The sequence below is a fragment of the Eupeodes corollae genome, chromosome 3 (genome assembly GCF_945859685.1).
Source record: "Eupeodes corollae chromosome 3, idEupCoro1.1, whole genome shotgun sequence".
NCBI classification, from domain to species: domain Eukaryota; kingdom Metazoa; phylum Arthropoda; class Insecta; order Diptera; family Syrphidae; genus Eupeodes; species Eupeodes corollae.
Window position 1 is genome coordinate 30,263,221 of NC_079149.1, and position 11,782 is coordinate 30,275,002.

The 11,782-nt window shown below is 32.8% G+C and overlaps 1 protein-coding gene across 1 annotated transcript; it reads left to right on the forward strand.

The window, feature by feature from the left end:
* Positions 1 to 8,697: 8,697 nt before the first annotated feature.
* Positions 8,698 to 9,669, forward strand: LOC129950397 (uncharacterized protein K02A2.6-like). Its single transcript, XM_056062340.1, has one exon. It carries the CDS (start codon positions 8,698 to 8,700, stop codon positions 9,667 to 9,669), a length of 972 nt encoding a protein of 323 aa, XP_055918315.1.
* The last annotated feature ends 2,113 nt before the right edge of the window (positions 9,670 to 11,782 follow it).

The following is an 11,782-nucleotide window of genomic DNA, read 5'->3' on the forward strand; positions in this document are numbered from 1 at the left end:
TGTTCATTTGGATTTCATTTGTGGGGAACAGTGATGGTCCAAAAGTTACTGATCGAAAAGCCGACAAAGTTTTTTTTTAATTAAAGTCCCTATGTTGCGAAGCCAGACAAGGCAGCTATTTGTCAGTTTTGAATACATTTTTATAAAAAAGAACGCAAAATAAACAGGAATACAAATGTTAAAATGTTATAAAAATTGTTAAATTTAATTTTCTATGATCGTATTATAAGTTCTGTTACAAGTATAAAACATCATAAGATAAGAACAATACAGTATTTTAATATTTCATTTTTATTGTTGATCCATTTACTTGTTTACGATGTTAGTTCAATTAAAAAACAGTTTCACTCAAAATGTCTGACGTCAGCTTTAACTCCAGCTTTTAAGCTTTGTGACCATCGACTTATAGTGCACGCTCTGTTTTTGCTTACGTCAATTCTATAATTGCAATTTAAAAAATGCATGTTCTTTCAGGCATGTCCAATTTTGACCATACAAAAGAATCTTAAGGATTAAAATATAGATTCCTTCCTTAAGCTTCTCTGAAACTTACGATATTGACGCTAAGGCGCTATTGTCTTGTTTTGTTTTGTAGAAGAATTCGTCTTTTTTTTTACTGAAAGGGGTTTTTGTTAAACCCCTAACGAAACCACCATATGGCGAGATGTAACAGTGAGACTTTCGATCAAACCATTACAGAAGAGTGGTGATGATTTAAATCACTGGCTCTTTCCACTTTAACTTCTTAGAGTCAAGGTGTTAAAAATGATCTGTAGAGAGTCGGTAGCCCTTTATGATTACATAGATTCTTCCTAATCAGCATAGAAATAGGTCTGTAAATATCCAATCCTCGTTCCAAAATTGCTTTCATAAGCAAACAAATGTGGACATGACCATCATTTTTTGGAAAATCATCTGCTTTTGGAAATATAGCAAACTGGCGGAGAGCCTGATTCAAGAACATCATGAATTTTCCCAGAGGTTTAGAAAAAAAACCATTTGCCAGAACTGATTACACTTGTCCGCAAAGTTTCTTTCCTGACAATAAAAAGGCACTTTTCTAATGGGTGTTGATAGACTTAATTCAAATCAAGTCAGGTTTTTGAGATATAGCTTACTATTTTAAAACTCGAAACAAAAAACTTTTTAAGGCTATCTTAATTTCTATAGTAGCTTCTTTTCAATAAAATCGGTAGTGGTTTTCAAATCTTTAAAACCTTTTTTTAATGCTCCGTTCAAATATTTTAAGTATTTCATATGTTTGTACAAATTTGTATAAGTTGTTGTATAACACAAATCTGAAAGAAACGTTAAACCATTTATGCTAAAACGGTTTCCAACAGAAAAAAGGCAAAACGGTTTGATAGTGAGGTTTGTTCTTGCAACGAATATATTGTCTTAAAAACTCTAAACAAACTTGAGCTTGTAAAATATATGAAAAATTATAAAAATAATGTTGAAAATGGGTATTTTTAAAATTTGAGTAAATAGTAAACAATAAAGTTTAGATCCGATACCACAGAACTAAAAATTAAGTACAAAACGTATTTTTTTTTAAACTATGAAAGTGTCATATTCTCAAAACATCATAAATAAAGAATTTATGGATGATAAAATGATTTAAATTGGGCAGGATCAGACGAAACAAGGGACTTGAAAGTTAAGCAAGTTTATCTGATTGGCCAGCTGCCAAAAAATTACCTTTCAATTAAGGCAACTTTAATGGAAAGAAAGAAAATCTCCCTAACTATTAAGTCAAGTCTACTTCTATCAAATGACAGTTGATCATGTTTTTTTTATTCAACTCAAAGATGAACTTTATTACTCTACAATTTATTTACAAAAACAACTTCATTTAATACATTCTGTTAATGGGTCCCTTATCATTTTGAAAAGAAGTAACTAATATTTCTTTACAAAACAAAATACAAATCGTGATGGACTTGTAGCTTGCTTGAAGAGTGTTTTGTAAACAATAATTTGTTTAATACTTTTTGTACTATGAACATAAAGTAGCGGCTTTCGAAGTAAAGTTCTGAATTTGAAAATCATGACACTTGAAAAACTAACTAGTTGATTTCGGCAAAGTGTACGTTCAAAGAATGAAGTTGACTGCAAATGAAGTCCTATATGTTGTTTGAACCTGCCTATTATATCAAAAAAAAAAGAAATATTAGTGTTTTGCAAAAACAACATATAATTTATTGTTAACAAATATTTTGAGTCTAACTTAAATTCCCCTTTAAAGTTGTTTTTAGCATTTTTAAACGGATATAGTTTAAAAACCTGATATGATGGACGAAATTCGAATTAAGTACATCTTAATCATTTGAAAAAGTATTGTTTGAAACAAAACGTAGTTTTGTCGATCTGTGTTATCATTGTTCTTAAGTTATTGCTATTCTATTTTATTTAACACTTTATTTAGAAAAATAAGACACCTGTAACAAGGTCTTGAATTTTCGTAAAATAATTTATGGAACGACTGGTTACATTCTTGGACTTTTTCACAAACTCATGATGTTTTTTGGTAAACAGAATTTGTTTCACAATTTTTATGATTATTTTTTAAATAACTGTGGTTTTTTGACATTGTTAACATAGTTTATTTCGACGTAAAATATGATAAGAAAACACTCACAATTTTTTCGGAATTTTCAAATTTTTTAAGTAAAAAAAAAAACTAAGAACAAAAACCACGACACTTTCCTTGTTTTGGTTTTGATTCATTTGTTATACACATTTATCGGAGCATAAGACCTTATCTACACTTTATGAACGTATTGTAATGCATGAATGAAATTTTACCAAAAAACTTACTTTTTGAATTCAATAACTCCGATTATATTCCTTTGATAGAAAGTGTTATAAAATAAGAAACATAAATCATACTAACACACGGTATTTCAAAGGATGAACTGGATGTCTTCAAATCTAATCCAATTTGTTAATATTCTTAATTATTTCACAAACTTTGAATAAATTACCATCAATTTTAAACTAACAACATTTGTTTTGATAAACAATAGTTATCGCAGTAAACGGAAAACCGAGCTAAATTCATATATAAACCGCGTCTTAAACTCAAGCCCGCTTATCTACAGAAATTTGTATATTTACATTTTTTATCATCACTCAAAAGCAAATAATTGTGACTAATTGGATTTCACTGGACATTACTAATTCACTTATTTTCATTGGATAGAAAACAAAAAGATAATTTTTTTCATATCGCACGCACCTTAAAAAATATTAGAAGCTCACTTTAGGGGTGGTTTTTGAACTCAACCGAATAGCCGAAACCGATATCATATTTTCAACGTCTCCGTATAGTTAAAGAATTAATACAAGCACTTTTTGTTAGTGACATTGTGTTCCTTTCGAATATAAAACCCGGATAACTGAAAAATCTTCTTTATGATGGGACTTGAACTGAAAACACTGTAATGATGTGTACACTGTACTGTAAAGTGTACATGCAACTGGAGAACTATAAGCTCTTGAATGGCCAATCTACTCTAGATTTGCATTTATGCTAAATTAATCATTCATTCGTTAAAGCGCGTTCACTTAAAATAAAATTGAAAGAGTCAACCAATAAAAACAAAAATACAACAACAACAATAACAATAATAATAAGAACAGCTGTCACTGTCACTGAAATAATATGAACTAACGAGAGGGAACTAAAATCAAAGTGAGGTTTTTCATTGTTATAAAGTTTCATATGGGGCAGCTTTAGATATTCGACTTCTGAGCTGACATATTATTATGACGATATGGGCTTGAGAAGGAACCAAAGGGGATTCTATGATAAGAGAGGAATTTATATGGGCATTTATTTTATTATGAAAGATATCAAAAACCACAAAACCAGACATTACACTACTCATACTGATTGGCAGATTGACGACAACGACGCACGATGGCACGGCCGGTGGCGGCTGCGGCGATTTTCATATCATAGCATTAGTCATGATGTGATGCATTTAATATAAGGGAATACTTGTTTTTTTTTTAATTTAATTGATAGATGCTTTATTTGTTTTTTTGAACTTACTTGAGTGACTAGAGCTTTGGTCTCTGGTGTTGTACTTTCAAGGAAAACATTCTTAAATTCTCTAGGACTAGATAGTTTAAATTCAGATGCTGAGGCAATGAACGCTTGAATTTCTTGCAAACTCTTATCGGCAATTTCCGCTGATACTGAACATTTTTCAATGCGTTGCGTGGCAAGGAGTTCGACACCGTTGGCACACCATTTATTAGCCTGAAAAATATAGAAATGATTAGAAATTAATTATTTTTAATAAAGACATTTTTAAAAAAGAAAGTTTCTTTTAAATAAAAAAAGGGGATTTAATTAAACACATAATCTTAAAAAGCCTGAATTTTCAAAACATTTCTTCGAAAATGTGTTTTTTTTTTATCAAAGAAAATGTGCAATTGACAATTTCCAATTTTTGTTTTTCCAATAAATAGACAGAAACCTACTTCATTCTTTGAACGTACATTCCGACCAAGTTAACTAGTTAGTCAGGAATTTCAAATTCACAAACCTACCTTCAGTTTATCGTACAAAAACATTATTGCATATAAAAACATACCTCAGGAAAGCGACAAGTCCATCACGATTTGCATCTTAAATGACAGGAAACCCTTTTACAGAAAACATTAAATGGAAATGTGCAGAACAAAAATAAATCATAGAGGCATAAAGTTAAGATTCCCGCTAAATGAAAAAAAAAACATGATCAACTGTCATTTTGACAGAAGTACACCTAACATGACAGTAAGGGAGATTTTCTTGACAACTGTCCATTAAAGTTTCCTGGCTGGTCAATAAGATAGCAGAAACTTGCCTTAATCTCAAGTTCCTTATGTCCAATGCCTTTCCAATATAAGGTAATTTTTGAATAGCCGTATTTTTGGGCAGTTGTCACTTTTAAAGCTGTCATCTTTTCACATTTGACAAGTAAAAACTCTGAAGTTACTAGAACGATGCAAACTTTAATACCGCTTTTAAATTATTAAAATTATTTACTAAAATGTTAAACATTTTTGCATCACAGTTTGTGAAACTAAGGTTCGTATTTGTTGCAATGAAGCACTTTCACGGCCAGCAAAGACAAGTTTGTGATAAAGAATAGAAGCTGTAGTGTGACTAAAACCAAAGTTAGTTTATTACACATCAATCTTTGGAATTAGACATTTTAAGGATTGGATATTTCACAAGCGACACCTTTTTTATGAAGCCTTGAGTCTTTAACAACGAAACAACAAGAAAATTTTGCTGATCTTGATATTTCTTCGAGAGTGGACCACAATTGGTCACCAGGATATTGTGAATTAACAACTTCTTCTTTCGTGCAACGTGAAAGATTAGGTCTATGCCAATGTTCTCAAATTTATTCAAGACCTTAAATATGGTTTTCGTGTATTTATCGAGCGCATACAGCTTTAAATGTGCGAATCGGTCATGGAAAACTTCATGAAAAGTATGCCAATTATTTGTTAATGAAACCTATTATAGGAAAATCCTATATTATATTATATATAACTTTGTTTGTCTTGTATTTTTTCGTCAACATCAACATATTAACAAGAGTTGTAAAAAATGCAATGTTTTGTAAATGTACCATTTTTTGGCATCAAAAGAATTGCAATAATTTTTTTTCAATCAATTGATTGCATTCTTTTCAACGAATTTAAAGTTTTCAAATGAATGAATGCGATTGATTGCTTCACGAAAGATTGCAGTACTGGCACTCATTTTAAAATTTCTGAATAAAGAACTATGGATTTTAAAACCAACCAAAATTTTGGAATTGATTTGGGTCAATTTTGGAATTGATTTGGTCAATTTTGATAAATAGGATAACACAGCATAATTCCTTGACCAATAATTTGGCATCAAAAGCATTGCAATAACTTTTTCTCAATCAATGCTGTAGTATCTGGCAGCACTTTAAGTCTAAATTGGTGACCCTGGCAATACCGACCTAATAAAGAAAAGGAATATTAAAGAATAAAAAGAAGGAAGAAACCAAAGAAACAAAGGAAAAGAGGGACACTTGAAAGTTAGCCAGCAACGTGAACGGCCGCATACGAGAGTCTCTACATTGGCGACGAGGATCAAAAAAAATATAAAAAAATATATAATAAACTAACGCGCAATGTCTGGTAAGTAGAAATACTTCATTTTAATATTGTTGTCTATTTGAAATAGGGATGGTACACTAATGGGCAATTATTTTGTTAAACTGGTTGAATCAAGAAGTCTGTACATAAGTGAAAAAGGAAAATAAAGTAGGTTGATTCGTTTTTATCAGGCTTGAGCATAAGGCGACAAGGAAAAAAAAAAAGTAAATTTACAGTTGTAGCAATTCGGAGTAAGAATATTCGGATTACCACTGCCAGTTCTTTTTCCTGTCATGTTTTATTTTGTCTCGCTTCTTTCAATGCTTTGGGTGCAACTTAAATGTTTGCAAATCGGCAAAGGTAAAAGAGAGAGCAACTTAAATGTTTGCCAGTGAGAAACTTAAATGATTGCCAACAGCCGGAAAAAAAAAGAGAAGAATAGTGCGACTTCAATGATTGCAAGAAAGAGAATGCTACTTAAATGATGGGCAAATATCTTGTGGTGAGACTTCAATGATCTAATCTATCCGCCATTGAATATTGTGGTTAGGAAAACTTAGACGGGCAATATACAACTGGTGTGCAAGTCTGGGGGGAGGGGAAATATATATTTCCTTCATAATAGTGCTTTAATATTGTGTTTTAGTGCATATAGTTGCATTTGTCATGAAGAGACACCACTATTAGCACAAACAATATTTCTCCGAATAGGAAAAAATACTTATTTTTTTTTGTTTTATTTGTTGTCGTTTTTTCTCTAGATAACTTTGCATTAAAATATTTAGAACAACCGCCGTTCGACTACACTCTATATGAAGAAAATTGTGGTTTAGAGTGGAGAAATTGGCTCCGTTCATTCGAGTGGTACCTTAAAGCAACTCACATCGAAGACGATTCTGAAAAGTTCGTAAAACTGCTACACTTGGCTGGGCGCAAGGTTCAGGAGTTGTATGAAGCTCTACCAACACCAGCAAGTCTGGCTGAAGTTGCTCGTGGACCACTTGCCATCGGGTGTAGCCCACATCCAACAGATTATGGCATCGCGTTATGCAAGTTAAACGAATTTTTTGAACCGAAAAGAAATGCCACATACGAACGACACGTTTTTCGTCTCATTAAACAAGAAAAAAGCGAACAATTCGGTATATTCGTCATGAGACTTCGCATACAATCTGAAAAATGCGATTTTGGCGAGGCCGCCGAAGATAATGTCAAAGATCAAATTATCGAAAAATGTTTTTCGGCGAAACTTCGGCGGGAGCTGCTTAAGTTGGGTGACTGCAAGCTGGACAACATTTTGAGATCGGCAAAAGTATTAAAAGAATGGAATGCACTTGAATCGTTTACCGTTGAAATGGGCAAATTTTAATAATTAATAAAATATACATAAGGAAAAAAAACGAATTTTTACTTTTCCTTGTCTATGTAGAAAAATATATCTAACAACGGTACCGAAAAGTTTAGGATAGCTAATGTCTGTATGATGGCTGTTGAGCATTTCATTTAGTTAATTGACTGTCATAGATTGATTGTATGCGATTCAGTTTTCTTTTCAAAAAAAAAAAAGTTTAAATGGAAAATTTTGTGTTTTTAGGTGGAAATTTCAAAGGAGTCTAGACCGATTACAACCTTTATTACCAGGAAGGGTTTATTCCGTTACACCAGACTCATGTTTGGAATAGCTTGCGCACCGGAATTATTCCAAAAAATTATGGAACAAATTTTGGTTGGTTGTGAAGTCTAACAAACGATTTAGTAGTGGGTTATTACGATGTAAAGAATCGCACTCAAGTGTATGCTGATGCCAGCCCAATTGCTCTAGGTGCTGTTTTGATTCAAATCAATGAAAAGGCCCCGAGAGTGATCACATACGCCAGTAAAAGTTTGAGCGATACCGAAAAACGCTATTGCCAAACAGAAAAGGAAGCTTTGGCTTTAGTATGGTCAGTTGAGAGGTTTAATTTTTATTTATTCGGCCGAACATTTGAACTCGTCACCGACCACAAAGCATTGGAAACAATATTTTCTCCAACCAGTCGACCTTGTGCAAGGATAGAACGCTGGGTTCTTCGTTTACAATCCTATAAATTTAAGGTTGTGTATAAACCTGGAAAGAATAATATTGCAGATCCATTATCTCGATTAGTTGTTACGAGCAAAGCAGAGCCGTGGCATGATGATTTGGACACTGAAGAATACATCAATTATGTGATAGCAAATGCCGTACCAGTCGCTTTGAAACTGGATGAAATCAAAGAGGCTTCTGAAAAAGACATAACTATAAACGATGTTAAAACTGGACTCACAGGAAGCATTTGGTCTGACAGAGCTAGACCATTTAAAATATTTGAAACCGAGCTTTGTTTTGCTGGAAGTATTTTACTTCGAAGCAACCGCATTGTTATGCCAGAAAGTCTGCGAATTCGTACAATCGAATTAGCACACGAGGGACACCCGGGAATCACGGTAATGAAACGTCGATTAAGATAGAAAGTGTGGTGGCCAAAAATAGATATTGAAGCGGAAAGCTTTGTAAAAAAGTGTCATGGTTGCACAATGGTTTCGGCACCACCACCACCCGAGCCATTGAAGCGCAAAGAGCTTCCTTCTGAACCATGGTCTCACCTAGCCATTGATTTCATGGGCCCGCTACCTTCAAGTCATTACCTCCTTGTTGTTGTCGACTATTTTAGTCGGTTTATTGAGGTGGAAATTATGACAAAGATTACAACACTCGAAACAATCAAAAGACTTAGAGTTATTTTCGCACGTTTTGGTCGACCTAATTTCATAACAGCTGACAATGGAACGCAATTCATCAGCACTGAGTTCAAAGAACATTGCAATGAAAATAATATACAAGTAATTCACTCTACACCATTTTGGCCACAGCAGAACGGGGAAGTGGAGCGCCAAAATCGATCTATTTTAAAGCGCCTTAAAATAAGTCAGAATTTACATCACGATTGGCAAAAAGAGTTGCAGGACTATTTGTTAATGTATCGTTCTACGCCACACTCTACCACATTAAAATCACCGTCGGAGTTAATGTTTGGCAGAACAATTAGAGACAAATTACCACAAATAAATCAGCCTTTTGTATATGACGAAGAATTACATGATCGTGACAAAACAAAGAAAGACCATGAGAAACTTTATGCGGATGAAAAACGTGGTGCTAAAGATAATATGATAGCAGTCGGAGATTTAGTGTGGTTAAAGAATTTGGTCAATACAAACAAGCTGTCAGTAACGTTCGAACCAACTGATTTCAAAGTAATTGAACGCAGTGGTTCAGAGATTGTCGTGGAAAATCTTGAAACAGGAGTACGTTATCGACGAAATGTTTCGCACGTCATACGTGTGCCAGTACAAAATGAAGAGGAAAATGATGAAGGACTGAAACAAAGCACAGATCAAATGGACTTAAGCTACCAGGGACCAACAACCAGCAAGAGAGCAAACTCGGATGACTTACCGCCTCGCAAGAGAAGAGCACCAGCCAAACTCCAGGATTATACCCAGTAACATTATTTATATTTACAACAAATGTTATTAGATAGTAGTTATGGTTTTCAGCAAACTTAATTAAAAAATAATGTTTATAAATTATTTTAAAATAAAATAAATAAAACAAAAATATATAAAAAAATATAAAGTAAATGTAGTATCTGGCAGCACTTTAAGTCTAAATTGGTGACCCTGGCAATACCGACCTAATAAAGAAAAGGAATATTAAAGAATAAAAAGAAGGAAGAAACCAAAGAAACAAAGGAAAAGAGGGACACTTGAAAGTTAGCCAGCAACGTGAACGGCCGCATACGAGAGTCTCTACAAATGCATTCTTTTCAACGAATTAAATGTCTTCAAATGAATGAATGCAATTGATTGGTTTACAAAAGATTGCAGTACAGACACTCATTTTAGAATTTTTAAATACGGAACTATGGATTTTTAAGCCCAACAACATTTTCGAATTGAATTGGGTCAATTTTTTTTTAAATAGGACAACACAACATTAGGAATCGGAAAAGAGGAACTAGGAACTAAAGTAATCTTGCTCTATAGCGAATTTTCCAATAGAGCTTAAAAAATATTTTTTTTCAATTTAATCCTCAAGTTGTTTCGTGAACTCACCTTTTCAACTCTCTCCATTAGTTCTCGATTTTTGCTTAAAATTTCAAGCCGCTTGCACAACCTTTCGTGAATTATATCACAAACTCGAGCCAATTCATCACATTTTGGTTGTACAATTTCCCAGGGATATGCTCCTCGAATGCCAATCAATTGCTGGCCAGCAGAAATAACTTGTTCAGCACGTTCAATATCGGTTTCGCACATCTTCTGAAAAGCTTTGGTCTCTTTGATTAGTGTGTCCACCCTGACAACTGTTTCTCCAATTTCTGTCATATCGGCTACGGTCTTGAGATGAACATCAAAATTGGTCTGTACAAAAAAAAATCAAAATGTTTAATACATTCACAAAATCATAGAGGATATAAGTTACCTGCAACTCACGAAAATCTTGTTCGAATCGCCTTAATTCGAGGCATTGTTTAAGGCGATTCTTATGGGTCTTCCAGAATTCATCGAAACGTCGTTCGGTCTCCTCCAGTTGCACCAGAAGTCTGCGATAATCGCGACAATCATCAACAATATGTTGTGCAACATTTTGATGTTGCTTCATCATTATATTCCCTGCACTGGGTCTGTTCGTTTGATTCATACATATTTCATTTTTTTGATTTTTTGGTTGGGGTGTGTTCGATTTTTGTTTTTTTTTCGTTCAGTTTTAATTTTTATTTTTTTAATTTAACGCGGTGCAAAAAACCCGACGAAACAATATTTTTTGTCGTATATAACAGAAAGAGAAAAAGAGGAGAGACAACAATATTATGTTCACAATGAGCGATGAATGTGTGAGAGACTGGCACATAAATATTTTTTTTTTAAATGTAAAAAATAATGAATTTTAAAAATAAATTCATCAATTTTTGTTTCAATAAAACATAAAATTAACAACTACATGTTTTGTGTGGTGTTGTTGTTTTGTGGGTGATTTATGAAGTGAATATTTTGTTAATTTTGTTTGAGTTTAATGTGATTCAATGAATTTTAGGGTAAATGAAATATTTAAAACATTTATATAATTTTGAATGAAGCCACATTGAGAAGAACGGTAGATGAAAAATAAATGATAAAGCGCTCGCTTGTGCCTCCCCCCTCAAAATGCTTGTGAGACATGTATTTTTTTTACAAAGCTGTGCATAATATTGAGTGCCAAAAATAAAAAAAGGGTCTTGAAAACCGTGATTTTGTGAAATTTTTGAATTCAAAACTTGTTTTAACAGAAAGTGAATGTTTGTTTTTGTTCGTTTCAGTGGAAAAAGTGTTTTGTTTGTGTTTTTCAAATGTTTTTAAACAAATAAGGAAAACTAATTTTATAAAACACATCATGCACAAAGCAACGTCAAGATAATATTTTTAAATAAACGAAATTTTTGAACTTAAATTAAAAAAAAAGATTATTATTAACTTAACCACATGCATAACCGCCAACACATATAAAAATGCTCATTAAAGAGCTATAATATTTATGGTTTGAACTGAATTTAACGAAACTTTTTATTTAACACGGACA